Source organism: Gallus gallus, chromosome 10 (assembly GCF_016699485.2).
Source record: "Gallus gallus isolate bGalGal1 chromosome 10, bGalGal1.mat.broiler.GRCg7b, whole genome shotgun sequence".
NCBI classification, from domain to species: Eukaryota; Metazoa; Chordata; class Aves; order Galliformes; family Phasianidae; genus Gallus; species Gallus gallus.
In genome coordinates this window covers 11,454,562-11,472,587 of record NC_052541.1, presented here as the reverse complement: position 1 = coordinate 11,472,587, position 18,026 = coordinate 11,454,562, and the positions used below count along the sequence as shown (strand labels likewise).

General features: G+C 40.6%; 1 protein-coding gene and 1 long non-coding RNA gene across 4 annotated transcripts in view; one reads left to right on the top strand and one right to left on the bottom strand.

The window, feature by feature from the left end:
• SH3GL3 (SH3 domain containing GRB2 like 3, endophilin A3) overlaps positions 1 to 18,026 on the bottom strand; it is a 44,033-nt gene that overhangs the window by 2,702 nt on the left and 23,305 nt on the right. For all 3 annotated transcript variants that reach the window (XM_046898885.1, NM_204528.2, XM_046898884.1), the window contains 7 exons: positions 12,134 to 12,202; positions 11,555 to 11,627; positions 10,259 to 10,402; positions 9,448 to 9,581; positions 7,879 to 8,037; positions 4,933 to 5,036; positions 3,558 to 3,685 (listed from right to left, as the gene is read on the bottom strand). In XM_046898885.1, coding sequence (XP_046754841.1) covers positions 3,558 to 3,685; positions 4,933 to 5,036; positions 7,879 to 8,037; positions 9,448 to 9,581; positions 10,259 to 10,402; positions 11,555 to 11,627; positions 12,134 to 12,142 — 751 coding nt within the window. In that variant the 5' untranslated portion in view covers positions 12,143 to 12,202. The remainder of the gene's footprint in view (positions 1 to 3,557; positions 3,686 to 4,932; positions 5,037 to 7,878; positions 8,038 to 9,447; positions 9,582 to 10,258; positions 10,403 to 11,554; positions 11,628 to 12,133; positions 12,203 to 18,026) is intronic.
• LOC107054195 lies at positions 6,379 to 17,791 on the top strand. The gene is made up of 2 exons (XR_001468220.4): positions 6,379 to 6,717; positions 16,647 to 17,791. It is a non-coding gene; the product is annotated as an uncharacterized LOC107054195 (long non-coding RNA).

The following is an 18,026-nucleotide window of genomic DNA, read 5'->3' as shown; positions in this document are numbered from 1 at the left end:
AGGCAGCTGCTGCTACTGTATAATCCAATGAGACAAAGCTTCCCTGACAAAAGTAGCGGGGGCAGCGCTGCTTGATGATCTGCAACACACTCTGCTTAACATCACAGAACTGGTGACACGAATCCAGCCTTTTCCCATCTATTAAATACTTGCTCTTCTTCTGTTGCAGAGATCTAAGCTAAAGAAATCACATCCTTTTTTTGTTGTTGTTGTTGTTGTTGTTGGTTTGTTTTCCCCCCATGCAGGCAGGTTTTATGTTAATTTGCAGCACCAGGCCCGTCTCCTTAATTCCACCATTGTGGAGCTAAATTGTCACATTTCATTGTCACATTTCCAATGATGACCAGTCGCAGTGCACAGGTCACTTAAACCTGGACAGTACAAACGGAAAAAGCAGCACCAGCAGGCTGAGCAAGTAGCTGTCTGTGATTTCTGAAGCATCGCAGGATAAAGCCAGAACAGTGAGTGTTGGTTGTTCTGTTCTTGTCTTTTCAAAAGGAGTTACTGCCCATACCTGCACATACTCCCCTTCTATACCTAGATGTATATAGATGGTTGCAATTATACTTTAATAATCACAGGCTGGAAGCTTACGAAGATGATTAGTCCCAGCCTCCCTCACAGCTGAAGTGTGTAAACATTTAGATGCCTGTGTTAAAATCCAGCACATGGCAACCAGACCCAATTAGTTTATACCACAGTGAAACCTGACAAACAGAAAGAATGAAAAGCATGATGTAACGCAGCATTTAAGAGTTCTAGAGCAGATGATGCTCACAGCCTCGGCTGATTAATGAGGGTAACAATGAATTAGAACAAAAATACAGATTTGTTGTCTGTGCTTAATCAAAGTAGCTAAACAATTTACAACATTAAAAAGATGTTTCTGCACACATTTGCAGGGCTGGAGTCACAAGTCATTGGCAGTAAATAATCCCCATGTGTTAGGTAGGAACTGTATAAAGGAAAACACCATTTCTGCTCCAAGAAACTAATACTTAACCTAGAAAGCTATGGTGGAACACAGGAAAAGTCATTTCAACAATCAGAACTGGATCATGGCAGTTATGCTGAATGTGTCACACCTTACTTTTAAACGCCCAGTTGACATTTGTGAGCTCACTGAATGCTAAGATACTGCTATCTTCAATGACAGCATCAGGGAAATTAAAGGTCTACATCTCAATAGAGCCAATGTGTAAACACAGGGGAAGTTGGATGTGTTGGATGAAGATTTCTAAGCAAAAGAAGAGGATGATTACGATGCTATCCCTGTATCACATGGAGACCTTACAACACTGTGCAGTGTTTTCCTTCAAGCCACCTGGTTCACATTTCTAGATCACAGACCACAAATCAAATCAAAACTGTTTCACAATTTGAAGCATCAAAAGAAAGCAGCAAGAAAGAGAATGTACCCTTTACAAGCAGGGTAAATTCACCGCGCTGTAACTTCACAAATTCATATGGATAGCAGAAAGAAAGAAGATGGACAATGATTTCAGGAGGTAAACAGAGTCCACAGCTTTAGAATCTAATGGAGGAAAAAAAACTACAGATGTTCTAAGAACTGAGTCTTTCTAATACTAAGTGAAATTAATCTAAGTCTTACTGATACCATTAACAACACTAATTGCAGCAACTGGAACTAAATTTTTCCTATACCTCCTCTTTCTCTCTTTTATGACTATGTTTTCTGTTCTGAGAGTACTGACTGAGCCAAGCAGTAAGTGAAAACCCATCATTAGAAGCAAGCAGCTGCTGATGTAGTGAATGAATGGAGTTGACGAATACAATTGGCTCACTCCTTTCCCACCTTCGTGATCAGTGGCCATTCATTTTTCAGTTCTTTCACTAAATTTTAGCCCATTAAAACAGGTTTTTTTTTTCCTATAAGTAAGCAAGCTGGCAGCATCCTTGAGAAGTCATCTAACGTGTCCTTATCCCAAAGGCTGGGCTGCTTACCTTTAAAGTACATCCTGGATCACACTGTTTGTGATGACAATAAAATAAATCCAGATGTACTGTGAAAATAACTAGAAAATTAAGGATTTCTACATTGCTACACACATTCCTAGTACTTTGAATGAAATGTGTTTTTCCATCATGCCTCAGGAACCCTCATGCAAAGAGGGGGTTATCTCCCTCAATCCCACATTTAACAGCAGTATAGAACTGCTGCATTGGCATTTGAGCAGCATGGGGATCTTCACTAACACACCCTCAGTTAGCTTGAAGCACAAAAGAAACAAGATGAGGGACAGGATCCTGCTGAGTGGATTTATGTTGCCAAAGTGCTGCAAATCCCTTTCAGCGTGGATTGTGTAATAGCCTCATCTTGTACCAGAGTACAAGAAAATTTGAGAGATTCTAGAAAGAACGTGAAGTTACAGCTCTAAGCTTTTTTCTTCCACCTTTAGTTTCCATGTTTCTCTCTCAGTGACCTTCAAAAAGGAGAAAGACTGTAGAAGAGAGGAAACGGGAGTTACAAACAAGAAAAAAAAAGAAAAGAAACCTCAGAAAAAGATCCAAGATCTCATGCCAACTATAGAAGGCAACCTTGGGCTCACTGACTCCTCTCTATTTTCCTTACAAATAGCAATAGAACAAAATGTCTTTTTCATGCTCCTTTCTTTGCATATTATTGTCTTTTGTGTTCTGTTATTGCTCTGTCACCACTCACTGTAGGCATAAAGGAGGTAGGGCAAAAAAATTTATTCATGAGATGTGGAAAAGTTACTTCAGTGAGTAGTGGTAACCATGCCCATTATTACAATTTACACAACTTTCATGGGCTTTCAATAGTTATTTTTTTTTCTTTCCTTTTCCTTCTCAGTAGAATTAGGCTCTAACCACAAGAAGGGACTCTCCTCCCACAGCAAGGGGCGTCTAAGTATTACAGAATCACAGAATGGCTTGGTGAAAGAGATCACTGAGTTCCAACCCCTGCCACAGGCTGGTTCCCACCCACTAGATCACTTTAACCCAGGCCTCCGTCCAACCTGGCCTTGAACACCTCCAGTAATTCAGCTAAAAAAAGGCACACATTTCAGTGCGTGTTTCAGGGGAATGAAAGGACATTAAAGTAAATTATGTTAATAAAACTAGTTAGGCTGGGACCAGTCTCCCTACATCTCCCTACATTTTACATGGCTAACAATCAAGATCCTGTGCTGATCACTTACACGTAGAGTGTTGAGAGAAATTAGCAGCTGGAGATGTTCTAGACAGTGATCTAACATATCCACATTAGGCATCTGCCTTTTCAAGAAATGAAATGCTTTCTCCAAGTGATTCTCTCTCCTCTCACCCTTAGTGGTAATACAAAGAACCTAAAAAACCCAGCAGAGTGCCCCACTTCGAATTCAGATGGTAAAAGACCGTTGAGAGGAAACCTGGCTTCACGATTCCATTTCCAGACCTGGGGAACAAACTGGAGTCAAATACCTGGATACAGATGACCCATGAATCGATCATTCCCATGGTACAAGCAATACAACAAGCAATAATCTGGTAAAATAGCCACCAAAATGTTAATTCCATGGCCACAGGCTTACCTGATGACTTTATAGAAGAACTATATGCAATCCCATTGTGCTGCTGATTATCACCAGTTTCCAGAGTTGTAGTTATTACAGGTTTTGGCTTAAATTCACGTTTAGGCCGACTAGATGCTACATTTATTCTGGAATACAGAGAAGAGTGGCAAGAGATTCACTTGAAGGAACAAATACTCACAGGGTTTCCACCCAGGTTCAGTACTTTTATATTTGAAAGGTGAGATAAAACCTGTCTGCTGTGGGTTTTAGAACTTTTATAAGATTTTTTGGAGGAAGGGGGTGATGGTGTGAGGAAATGTTATTCACTAAACGCTGCTCAATTCTAATGCAGTACTTGAGTTTCAGGAAGACCCTATTTTACTTAATGCTATGGTCCTGCTGACAGAGGTAAAAAAGCTTAACAGCCTGAGTCTGAGGAGTGCTGAGCATCCACAGCTGCCACTGAGTTCAGCAGAAGTTCCAGGAATGGGCTGTCTGGAAAACTCAGCTGTAAATGACATATGCAGAAGCGCAGCCAGGACAGAGGCCCAGGGACTGCATCTCACATGGTGAATTTTTATTAGAAAAAAAAGGGAAATAAGCATTTGAACAGCAAATCTGCCCAAGCACCTCTTCCTATATGTGCATGTGGCCCTACTGAGACCACCCCATGACACTGACCCTTCAGCTGGAATGTTGCAGGGTATACAGGCACTGCTACTCCTATACGGTACTCACATCCATCGCTTCAATTCTGTGATGAATTCAATTCTCAGGAAAGCCTCAAAGAAGTTATCTGGACTCTGACTGTACTATTAGCCTACACTGTGGCAGTGCTCAAGTCATTAAGGTCTCCTGTTCTCTGTTGCTTTTCTGAGTGACGTACAACAAACTAATGACAGCAGCTTTTTTCCTATTAGTATGACACAAAATATCTGGCTTTTCACAAGTTCATTACATCACAACTGTATTCCTAGCCAACTGGCAAGTTCTTTATTTTGCTGCAGGGTTTTGTTATGCCCATAATCTCAGTGAGAACACACCAACTGCCCAGCAAAGACTCCAAAACAATGTTCAGAAAGTATGCAAGTTTAAAAAAATCTACAAACAAATGGAGGCTGTCGTACTTAACCTCTGCAGATGTGAGGGAGGGAGTCTGCACACTCTCAAAGCTTGCTGGGCAGATTCCATGGTACATTAAAGGCTCACAGTTCAGCAATACATTGCCAGGTTGTAATGGTTTAAAGCAATGAAGTCCAGTAGGTCACAAGAGCACAGCAAACATGCATCTGTGACATGGTGCTACAAGATCTGCTGTTTCTGTGACTTTCCATACTCACGAACCTGAACTACAAAAGAGACTCAAAGTTTTCTGATGGGTTCACAGGCTTACCGGTTTTGCAGCTTGCTCTGCAGATCCTCCAATATTTCTGTAGATTGTTTGTGGTAATCTAGTGCTGCTTCTACAAACACAGCCAACTGGCTAACTTGCTCTACCTGAAAGACAGAGAGCAAAGAGTTTTAAAGAGCCTGCAGTACATTCAGCTGAAGGAGAAATAAACAACATTCAAAACAGATTTGGTATCTCAAAAGACCGTGATACCTTGTGGGACTGCTGAAAAAGAGCATATGTGATTCTTTCAAAGAAACTGCCAGTTGGAACCTGAACAAAACTGAGGTGTAACTTCTAGTTCACTAACTCAGGGCTGGGTCCTTAAGTCATTTCCTTTCACAGTGTACAAATCCTTTTTGCTTTCAACTTCCAAGCCAGCTGTCTGTCAGCACCCAAGTCTGAAACAGTTACAGCGCACAAAACCCCTTAGCAGGTGAGAGTGGAGCCTTTCTGATCAGCAAGGTTGGGACAAATTACACTGTGACAAATCTTGTGACTCAGACCCATTAGTGCTTATTAGCCATGTTTACGAAGTACAGTTCTGAAATCATCTGGACTTACCTCACTAGATGGCAGCATTTTATATATAAACCAATAAATGAAACATGATTTATCTACTATTATCCAAACCTACATGGATTGAAGAAGTATCAGCCAGTCATTTGAGTGTATGAATGCTAAGGATGGACATGAAGAAGGAAAAAAAAAAAAAAAGGTAGTAACCTCATTCCTTTTCCCCTGATGCAAACTGAAAAGTTTAAGATGTAGTACAAGGGAACAACAACAAATACTTATTTGTTCTCTTTCATTTTTGTACTTTTCCTTTAAGACAAGGAGGAGGACAGAGCCCAAAAAGTCTGATATGTTCCCATTCCACCATGTCTTTGCATGTTGGATCACAAGAAGGTGTTTGTGAAAGCTTTCTACAAATGTTTTATGGACCCATGGCAATTTTGCTCTACTACTTCTGCTTTTACTCAGTTAAAAACGTTATTAGAAATTCTGCTGGGACACCAAGAGAGCCAAACATCATCACACAGCATACAGAAATTAAATGCACAGAACCAAATTAACAGCTGATACAATTCCATCAAAGTCAAGAGAGTAATGCAAACCAGCTGAGGATAACACACAGTGTGCCTGGGGTTTGGATGGGGTGGCTGGAGAAAATAGACAGACAAGGACTGTCAAGACAAGATGAGTGAGAGCTGGGAGGAATATGGAACTGGGGACTGGGAGAAGAAAGACTGACTGGGAAAGAGCCAGAGAGACTTGTGGGACTAAGAGCACTTAGCTTGAGGCACTTAGCTTGAGGAGCCTGAGACTGGATGAGTGGGAAAGGCAGGAAGATGAATCTGATAAGAAGTGCATGCAAAAGTGTCAGTGTGGGAGGTCTGAAACTAGCAGTGAAAAAAAAAAAAAGAGAGAGAGATGTGAATCAGGGCTGCGTCTGGGTGAAGCAACTGACAAGGTGGCTGGGAACCAGAGCATTGAGAACAGAGACCGCAGGGAAACAGAAAGAAAGGGAGATGCTTTGGGAAAATGGAAGGACAGTAAAGTGACTACAATCAGCATCTCTGCAAACCCAGTGAGAATGACTATGGTTAGACAAGAAGGCTGGAATGAGAAGTTTGAGGGTGGGAGGCAGACTGGGTCAGCATGGAACATCAGAAGGAAAGAGCACAATTTTCTTGAAATATAAGCAAAAGAAAAAGTGAGGATGGAGCAAGACCTCACAGGGACACCCAGTTCAACTCCCTTCCAAAGGCAGAATCAACTATACTGGTAAGTCATTCCTCATCAGTTCTCTCGTGGCTCAGGTAACTCAATAAAAATCCATGCACTGCTTCATCTTTGGTTTGGTGCTTTGGCTCATGACAAACACCTGAAACATTTCTCAGCTGCTTATAGAAAGAACTATAAGACACTGACAAGTTGTTAGAGCCCACAGTGGGACAGCAGGAATAGTGTACTGAAATTGTTTATAGAGAATGTTAAAATTTTGCCACCTTCATATAACTTGTGCTGGTAAAATGGCAAGAGAGTTTTTTGGCTCACACACGGCTGTAACAAATGCTTCCCACTCACAAGCGGTTTGGGAGCTACAGGTTAGTTTATAGCTGGCTGTTATGCAGTTAGACAGAGAGATTACTTGCATTGAAATGATCTCACTTAAGAGCTCCTCTTTTTGCTTTTGTCTTTCCTATTCTAGCATAAATAAATAAATACATAAATCTGATGGAGACTTATTAGGAAAAAAAGGATATCTTTACTCTGCCTACAGATAATCAAATGGCCTCTAAAGCATCTACCCAGCTTTCTTTTCACACACTTCCATGATTAACACAAGAAGAGAGCACATTGCTATTCCTCTGTATGTGCACTGAAGAGAGGGATTATCCTAAAGACCACAGCTGTTAATTATTTAGACATAATTTCATTGTGGACTTGGAATCTGAGCCAAAGTTCAAGTACCTGAGCACAACCCACATAAACTTTACGCAGTGATTTCTAGAACCAAAATATAGTTGTAATTTGTATAGTCCATATCACCCGGATCCTTCAGATCAGCAACAAATTTCTCTCTACAAGTGAGCTGCTCCTGCAAATCAGTGCAGAGTACAAATCTCTTGCTTATGGTTTAAGCAGCAGCTCTGTGACTGTGTTAGTCCCCCTTCTTCCTCCCATTCATCTCCCTGCATTGTGTACACACAGTTCATAGATAATAAAGATACATGAAACCTCTGTGACAGTCTTGTCTGACCTGCTGTATTCTTGAGTTCTCCCATGTGCCACTATGCACAAAGTTCCTCTCCAAGACAAGGAGAAAGGCAGATTCTCTGCCTTCAGCCCTTGCCTTCTATAAAGGATGAGATGAGCTCCATCCAAACCTACATGCATTTCCCATCTGGATATACTGCAGTAAACAAAAACAGACAGACTTACATCATTTTCTAAGAAATTGAACATGCTTCTTTCAGCTAGTTCCTTTGACTCCTCAAATTTTTCTACTGCTTGTTTAACTTCTTCATCTGGTATCTTTCCAAGACGTTTCTTTTTATAATCATAATCCAAACGCCGTCCTTCTAGTTTCTTCAAATGATGCTAAATAAGACAGAACATTTAGGAGAAGGTTCAAATGAGATAGGCCCATACAAACTCATTGTGATTTAAGGAAGTTTCAGTTACAGACATGATTACAGACATATGCAGAAACAAAAGAAACCCCAGGCTCAGAGATTATCCAGCCCATCCCTTTGATCTAAGGCAGCATCAGGTATGTCCAGGACTGCATACATGAATGCAATTTCAGTTTGTATATACTTTCAATAAACAGCCATCCGCTAAGACTCAGGAAACTGGCTACCTAGATTAGCTAAACTTAGACATCCAGCTCTTGGAATTGACTTTACTAAAATGTACAACATCTCAGATTGGATCCTGCTTCTAATTTAGAACATCTGAATGTGCCACCCCCCGCCTCCCCTGCTCTATACTTAATTCAATTTTACCTCTGGTATTATATGCAATATGACAGCTAACAGTTAAAGAGTTATTTTCTCTTCTCGTTCTCTAGGCAGTACTCCAACACATCTTATATTCTTGCTTTCTTCGTTAGGTGTCAACTTGACACTTCTATCTGACATCACTATGCAAGCTTTCTGTTGCCAAAAACCACAGGACTGACAGACTTACAGAATGGACCGAGAGTGACAGTAAAAAATGCTCATTAAAGCTAACATCAAACAATTTCTTTCTATCAGTTCAGAAGAAGTACAGCTGAATACAGTTATGTATCATAAGAGACAGCTACAGACATCAAGGCACAATTACTGCCTTTTGCTATGCTTTTCAGCTCCATTTATGTGTTAACAAATAAACCAACTTTTATTTCTGCATTTCATCAAGGTTTCAACTTGCTTATTACCAAAATCTATTGGAATCAACAGACACAGACAAGACTGCCTGGCTTTCTTTTGAATTGTCATTTTGTAAACAAAACCTCACTTTAAAGATTAAAAATATGTTCCTCAGCATCCTATATTTTTTTTCCCATAGTGGGATATGGCACTCAGCAATTGATGGCACTTTTCAGATCATTGCTCTGAACAGCCTTCTTCAACAATCATATTCAGCCTCTATAATAAACAGCTATAGGTGACTGAGGCAGCAAGACAGAATAATCAGTCACAGTAAATCACAGCCTACTCATGTGTTCAGATCAATTAATAACAAATGTTGGTTAAAACAAAACAGTAGAAAAGGAATATGTTTTTCTTCAGTACCTTCTTGTACTGAATGCACAGGCAATACAGCAAACTGAGCAAGTTAAACTATGGTGAAAAACAGCCAGACACTGATTGTAAGCAGATTTCACCACTACTTTGCTAGAGAAATAAGCTTAAATGCAATGACATTTATTTAGTTTTAGGCATCCAAAAAAACCTCTCAGAGAACTGAAGCCTAGTTGACTCTGATTATTGGTAAATGAAGCTTTACTCTGGACAAACTTACCCCAATCTCTTTTAAATCTTTGTCCTGCAATAACTGTAGGGGATCAATGAAATTTTGTTTGACATTAATATCAAGTGAGTCCTTCACCTCTGCCATTTGCTTCATGCTTTCACCAGCATCCAGCAGCGCAAGGCCTATGGTAAACAATATGCTACTTATATCTCAATATACGTGAAACAACAAATGCATCTTATAATAAAACTCAAGTGGGCATCTTTGCATTTGCTGTAGCCCTTGAAAAGTAAAAAATAATGCACTTGCTTTTCTCCTACAGAAAATCAGCACTGGAAAATTCTGCTCCAAAGCATACCCTGTGTTCCTCTGCCCATCTCCCCTTAAGCCCTTCAGGAAAAACAAACAAAAACCACGTCTTATAATACAGTTCTTTCAAGGAGGTATATTTGTGTCTGCTGTAGTCCTTTGGAAAGTAACTGCCTTTCCCTCTCCCTCCTCCACCTCCTCAAGAAAATCTTTACTTCTCAGATATAGGAGAGGCATTTTTATTTAAAGGTTAAAAAAAATACATTGCATCTACGGATTGCTCTAAATTATTCTTTGGCAACTTAGAAACAAAATATTTATCTTAATAATATCAACCATGAAACAGAATTAGTTACAGATTGAATCCACCTGCAACAGAGGTGGAAAAATACAAAGAAGCATTGGGTATTATTATATCAATAATTCCCTAATCACTGTACTTAGCTTGCTCTCTTACCTGAATTAGCTATTTTCATAGGTTATGTCACCGAGTAATATTCTGTGAAGTACTTTATATGGAAATATTCTCAAAGGAGGTACACAAACTCACCAAACATAGAATCATCGCCAAGCTCTCTGCCATACCGTATCATGCAGTCTCCTAGGAGTCCTTCTGTCTGAGGATAGCCTGTGGTTTTAACTTGTCCTCTGATCTTTGACATAGTGTTCAGCATTCCCAGCTTGGCTCTGTATGCTGAAAAGGACATGAACGTGAAAAAGATAAAGTTAAAAAAACAATTTTTGAATTAGTATGTTTAAAGGAATAAATCATTTAACAAGCAGTCTCACAAAGCAAGTCACTAAGCTAATCTGTAGATCCATAAGCCTTTTGTTGTCAGTATTTCGTAGTCAGAGGTTGAAATAAGATTCTATCCAACAGTAAGGGTCACAAGAAATTGCTTTATTTCCAGCTGGATGGGCAACATTTCTCCAGACAGATACATAAGGGGAGTGCCTGCCACCTATTTCAGATAATCACCAATATTCACATTCCCCTGAGTATTTCTTTTTGTGAAGTCTATTAAAAACACTGCAAAAAGCAAACACAGACTGGGCTCGTATAAGTACAGCCAACACCAATTTCATGCTCCTGCTTATGAGGACTTTGTAGGAGTTCTTTTCCCCATGTTTTAGTGGTTCCAATACTCAAGACAGTATTTTTTTATTATTATTATTTTTGCAGAAAGGACAGATGCATGCAAATTAATTTATTTTGGGGCTGCTCATATCACGACAAAATCATGCGGTTATTCTTGGGATGTTTTCCAGTCTACTCTTATTATCAACTCAACAGCTTCTTCAGCATAGTAATAGCCAAGGGTAGGACATTTCCTAAGAAATGTGAGCCATGGATGGTGACTAGCTGCATCTTGAACACCCTAGCTGGGCTTTGCTGAAGAGCTGAATATTCTCATCCTGTTGCAAGCACAACCCATTAGTTGCTTCTCCTGTAGATATTAGCAACATATTGAACTTCTCTGGTGATGTGCATCTTGTAAGGTACCCAGAACAAACAGCTATCTCTGAAGTCCTCTCATTCAGCAGACTAAACATGAACCCAGTCAGACAGTTCTCAAAAAAATGAAGGCTCTTCCCATGGCTGGTTTGGACAGTAATTCCAACTCTTAACAGATAATCTTTGTGATCAACAGTAAACGTAAATGTGTCTTTCTTTTTCTCAAACCAAAATTTTGGAAACCTATTAATTGACTACCAAAAATCCACTCAGACCTTTCAGTGTCTGGAAAAAGCAAGGCTTCACTCAGACACCAGGTAGGCAAGTAACAGCCCTGCTCCCTATGGCTACATAACCAGCAAAATTTGACCCCTATTGTTATGACTCTACCTGGATTTGGCTGAAGATACTCTGTGGATTTTGACAGAAGTTCTGCTACAGCTTTATTTGTAACATCAATTTTCTGAAAAAGAAAAGTAACATAATTAGAAAAGCAAATCTATTACTAGAAATTTATACTTTAATTAAATATCCTATTCTAGCTGCTTATGAAAATATATTTAAAATAAAGCACATCTGGCAGCTTAAAATAAATGGCTATTTACATGTTTGTGACAAGACTGCACCAAAAATATGCAAATTGGCAGTTAGCACTCAGAAGGAGGAAAGGTTTCTATTAAAACAGGGGGAACTACTTATCTTTCAGGTTCATAAGTCCTGAATACTGCTTATGCATTCCAGACTACGCTTTTCTTGCCAGCTCAACAGTTGTTACTATGACTGTTTTTCTTACCAGGTGAAAAGGATCAAAAATACCCTAGCTCGCAGTCTTGGGGTCAGGGCCATTTAAACCAGGAGTTCACACAGTCTTCCATTTATGTTTCTAAATGCTATAAAAATCCTCTATCTGCATTGTTTCCCTTTTTCTGCAATAGCAGAATGTTGAAAAACACATGTTGCTTTCCTTACCCTTTCCATCTCTTGAAATTCTTCATCTAATTTTGTTCCTTCTGCTCCACTTATCTTTTCACTGAACAACTGTAAAAAGACAAATTAAACAACAAAAAATTACATTATTATTTTTTTAGAGAATAAACATCTGTGAGAGTCGCAAGAGTTCAGCCCAGATTAGAGAACAACGCAGCAACCATTTGTAACAACTGTGCAAGAGAAGGCTTATTCTTGGGAAAAGAACACTGAATTTCAATAGAGAGGCTTGATATGAATTTACAAAAATTCCACTGAAGTGATGCTGCTAAACAAAAAAATGACTTCTCATGCTTCACAGATTGTACCGTAAAGCCACAGCCAACACAGCGTATTTCAGACACTGTGACCAGAATGTGAGAGTAACTCTTGGGGGCACGTTTTTCCAGTTGTACCTCTGAGAGCACTCTGGTCCTGTATGCCATGAAGCCTAAGGACAAACTCCCATTCCTCCTGATGGGAATTACACACTATGCAGGTCTGTGGATGGAACACTTGTGAAAGCTGCTGCACTGTGATCACTTGCGTGACTGAGCATGTTTTTGATACTGAAAACAAAAATGCCATGCATTCTTCAGAAACTCTGGGTATTAGTTTTAAATAGAGGATTTCAATAAACCTTCTTTAGACAGCTATAACATTATCCGACTTTTGCATGAAAAGCTCCAGGCCATCAGACAACAACTGTAGGTCATGGCTGGGAATAAGCACTCAAGCAGCACTCCTCTGTCTGCTTCCTGTAGTGCATGGCACCTGCATTGCAACAGAATGAAGAAAAGCCAGGCAGGCCTGTGTGAAACAGCCTTTGAAGCATCGCTCCACGATGACACAAGTGGTAGAACACACATTCACCAAGTATCAATCAGAAATTCCTATTTTTTCAGGGATTATCCTGATAGATGTTAGTTTTAATGGACTCTTAGCAGCATGATTTAAATCTGGGCCTAACTCCTTGACTGAAGCATTCCCCAAACATGCCCCCAGTCACGTGTCTTGCTCATCCTCAGCACCTTCTAAAAGTGAATTTATTTAACTGCATCAAAAGGGCCTCAGGGACTTGCAAAATGTGAAAATAGGTCATGGCTCTTTGCAGCACAGCACTTCTCTTCTGCATGGCAGCCCGCACTGCACAGGTGTGCTGGGAATGTGCTGCCTGGCCTAAACCCAGCTGATGAAACAGAGCTGGGAGCTGACCTTGCACCATTATCACTGCTACCACACAGCCAAAAATTGTATCTGCTTAAGAGAAAATGCAAGGTCAGAGAGAATCACAGTGCTAATCACTTCTATAGCACTTGTGATTGTTATGCTTTTTACACTGAAGAATCTAGAAACTTTAAGAGATTATTATTTTCCAGAGCCCTGACAGAGCAAACACAGGAGCAAACCAGAGACGAAGCAGCCTGGGTAGCAGTGAGCCCTTACAGCCATCACCTTGCTGCTGCAAGGCAGCACCACAGAGAGGTGACCTGAGGTCACACGTGGAGGGGACACTGCCCAGATCTCTGCAGGTGCATCTGAGAATATGGGCTGAGATGGAGGGAGGTGCTCTTACAGAAGGTGAAAAGCAGCCCAGCAGAAACCAGGCAACTTCTCAAAGCTGGCAATGCATCCCTTTTCTGTGTAGTGCAAATTCCTAACATTATCAGTGCTATTTTTCACAGCTTCACGCACCTTGCTTCTCCCCAGCAGGCACTGAGCAGGTCAGTGGTTTCCTGAGACCCCTTCCAGTGGGTCAGGGGCAGTGGGGGAATTATCTTTCAGCTGAAGCTGAGAAATCCACATTCAGTATCAACCCAAAACTGTGTCACTGCAAATAACCCATCTGTGTGTTGGCAAAGGATAAATGCAGTGCAGTAGCACGATTGCTCGACTGTGAAAGCATAATTAATAATAAATTACCACTCCAAATGACAACAATGAAGCATCCCATTCTTGGGAAGAAGTGGACATTTCAACAAGAAACACAGTGACAGGGTAGAAGGTTCACTCACTAATGGTATTGACAGAGAGTAAAGAAACAAACAGAAAAGCCCAACTACTCCATTGAGTCACTGGAAAACCATCGGCTTCCTGTGCTGTTGCAGTTCTTGCCAGGACTGCAGATACAGAGCTAAGGTACCCAGTGGCAGCAGGGCCATGCTGCCAGACAGGCCATGGCATTGGGCCATGCTGCCTGCCCCTGCCTTCACCTGCTCACATGCTGCCCTGCACAGGTACTGCTGGCTTCTCTTCTGAAGCGCTGCAAAACTCCTCCTTGTGTTTGTAATGGGTTACATTTAGTGTCACCCACAAAGAGAGAAACTGCTTGCAGCAGCCATGAGTCACTCCTTATGAGAGGATCTCTGGGCTTGCTGAACCTGCAGGGAGCAAGGGGAGCACTTAAGTCAGGTCTAGAAGGTCACAGAACAGCTGAGATTTTCCATGCATCAGCTTGCAGAATGCCTCCTGTTCCCCAAATCTACAATCACAGAATGTCTTAGGTTGGAAGGGACCTCAAATATAATTGAGCTCCAACCCCTTGCCATGGGCTGGGTGCCCCCCCCCCCCCCCCTCCCCTCAGGCTGCCCAGGGCCCCCATCCAACTTGGCCTTGAGCACCTCCAGGGATGGGGCACCCACAGCTCTGGGCAGCAGTGCCTGGGCCTAGAAGAGTTTAAGTGGCTACCTACCAATGGGCTGAAGCCCTGAGCAGCCTGCCCTGAAAGGAACTTCACAGTAGTAATGAAGAATTAAATAGGATGTTGTATTAGATCATCTAAAAGTTGCTTATGGGCTCAATGTGGAACTTTCTGGGAAGGCAAATCTGAAGGAAAAAAAGGAGTTTGGATAAAAACACTTCCGCTATTATTTCTATTTGAGCTCTGTATATCCAACAAAATGCAAATTGCAGTTCTGTTACAGTCTTAGAAACCTGCAAATACCTGTCCTTTGAAGAATTTCTATTCCAAATTCTCTGAGAAAACATTTTCTATAAGCATAATATCCAGATTTTATTCTCACATCTCTTTGTTACTGTAATTTCTTTCAGGTAGTGGCATTTTCTTCTCTCATCTCTTCTCATAACGAAGCAAGGGTCTATCACGCAAACTATCTTTGGTTTAAACTGAAGTCTACGCCTCAACAAAACTGAATGAAAAGGTCTCAAGGTCCCATCTAATTTTTCACTGCTTTTTATTTGAAGTATGTTAAGATTTATACCTCTTAACTGCACAGGAATGGTAAACTTCTCCATTCTCACATGGGCTGTGAAAATGCCCTTCAGAAAAAAAAAAAAACTGTCTTTTCCAATGCTTTATATATTGCATCCACTAAGTTTGAACACTATTCTCTTCTGTATTTCACTGAGGAAGGTTACTGAATGCCAGAAACTGCCAAAAAGATTGAAGACCAACAGAGAGCTGATAAAACTCTCAGAACAATTACCCTATTTCTTATATATCCACTAGGTATTTTGTAACACCAGTTAATACGATTCTTACCAAGCCAATAAATAACCTGCACACGTGCTCTGACCTTCTTTTTCACTTGTTTTGCCTTTGTTTTGCAACAGATGATTGAACCATCACAGAACTTTTTTTGTTCTTGACCTCCACTCGTTCCAACGGTAGCTGAGTAAGTCCTTAATTAGCCAGCAATTGTCTTGTCCATTACTGGCCAAGAAATCATCAAAAACTATTTAATGACTGAATGAAAGGTACCACACCCTATTACAGACCAGAGAGTTTTTAATGACCCTTCACCAAGTAACAGCGTTTATTTTGTGCGGAATCAGTTGTTGAAATTATCTGCTAAAACTTTAATGGGATGGAAAATTCCTTTGTTTACCATGAATATGCACAGCATCAAACCCAGGAGGCAAAACCTACATTTTAAGACAGAAAAATCTTTTAACGAAAAAAGCCAGAGCTATGAAAATACTTTCTCTATAAAAACGGAAATAAGCAATCAATTGGGAAAAGTAGTAGATCCATCCCAAAGTTAATACAGAGAAAGCCAGGAAATATTATAACTATACGGCTGCATTTCCCACAGAAACATTTGACTGGGCCAAAGTGCACAAATACATTAAGGCATATCTTTAAATACAGCTAAATACTACATTCCTGTATGGTTAACACATAATAGCTACGTTTCTCTTAATAAATCATTAAAACTTTCAGTTCTTGCCCTGAAGCCACGTAGTTGTTTTGTTTGGTGTTAAGCTGTTACACACAGAAGATTTAATGCAACGTGGCAATACTAATGGCTTTCTGAAGAACCTCATTAAATGACATGCCTATCATAAACAATGGCAAGGGTAAGGTGGCTGGCAGGATTTCTTCTGGCTGAAGTAGAATCTCCTTGCAGTGTTTGCCCTCCTGAGAGGAGAGGGATTATTCCTTTCCCTTTTCCATAGCGCTCATTCAGACTGCAGAACCAAGATGCCAGACTTTCTTCCAGATCAAAAGTACTTTAACTTCAAACATCTGTCATTGTCTGTTTTGTGCTTCCAGGCTCCTCTACAGCACGATGTATATTTGCTGGTTTTTCTCCTTCCCATGGCCCCACACCGAGAAGCTAAATTAGGATGCACATTTCCAATACAGACCTAAACAAAGAACAAGAGAGACAGTGCTCTTTGCTCCTGGAACAGCAGCAGGGGACGCCTGCACCAAGCAGGTATGAGAACAACAGCATCTTCAGACATCTCATCTTGCACAAGGAATGTCCCAGGAAGGGGCCCGCAGCCGTGCAGACACAACGAACCCAGAGCCACAGAACGTGGAGGATCATCTCCAAATGAAAATGGATACTCTACACCTAAACAAACATTTTCTCAGGCTCTTGGAAAAATACAACAGGGAAAAAAAGATTACAAAAAATGTACCTGACATTCTTTTAGCTATATTGACATAGCTCACGCCATCCAAATGCTTTGGAGAAAATCCAACCACCTCTTATTTCAGTGGCTAAGCACTGAACAATGGCAACAACTCCCTTGTTGCCTCAGTACACTGTTTTCAAAGAAAACAGGAATGTTATTGCTCTGGTTTACTCGAAAGAAGAGATTTACTCTGCCCCAGAAAGTAAATAAGGAGTCTATCTACAAGTGCATATGTTTGTTTTGCAAATACAGAGCACTCTGGCTTACCTCCTGTAAATCAGCTACACTTGCATTTTAATAGGCACTTATGTGCATCGCAGGACCAAGACCAGAGCGCTCAGTACCTCGCGGTATCAGCTCAAAGAGCCAGCACCTTTTCGAGGAATACTTGACAGCTTTTTCTTCTACTGAATTTCAGGCAACACCAGCACTGACTTCTCCAAAGCACTTGGGCAACTAGTCACTATCAGTTCTGACAGCAACAGAGAGAAATGTTTTTTGAAAAAGTAAGAAGCAAATGGGGCTCTACTGCTGCTAAATCCACATAAGGGAGGGCAGGAAACTGCCCCTGAAAATAAAACGCTTGTTATTGCTCTCATGGACACGTCAGTGTGTAAAATATCAGAGCTCATACATGGATGTTTAAGGAGTGAGGGTAACAGTTCTTATACAATTCTAAAATGTAAAATAAGGTTTCTGAAGTGTGAGACATTAACACTAATTAAGAATTATAATCATATTTGTAAACAAAGATTAAACAACACCATGGCAGTATCTGGTGCAGAGTACATACATATATGAATGCAGGGAGACAGACAAAAATGTGTTACATCCAATGGAATGAATCTCTTGTAACTCCCCATCCATCACACACAGCTGAGCCTCAGCTTTAGAGGAACACATCCATGGTCACAGGAATTCACATCCCAGCCTTTTACCAAAGAGCTCTATTCCCAAGTGCTCCAAGTAGAAATAGAAAGCCTAAGCTAGCACGTGTCTGCAGTTCAAG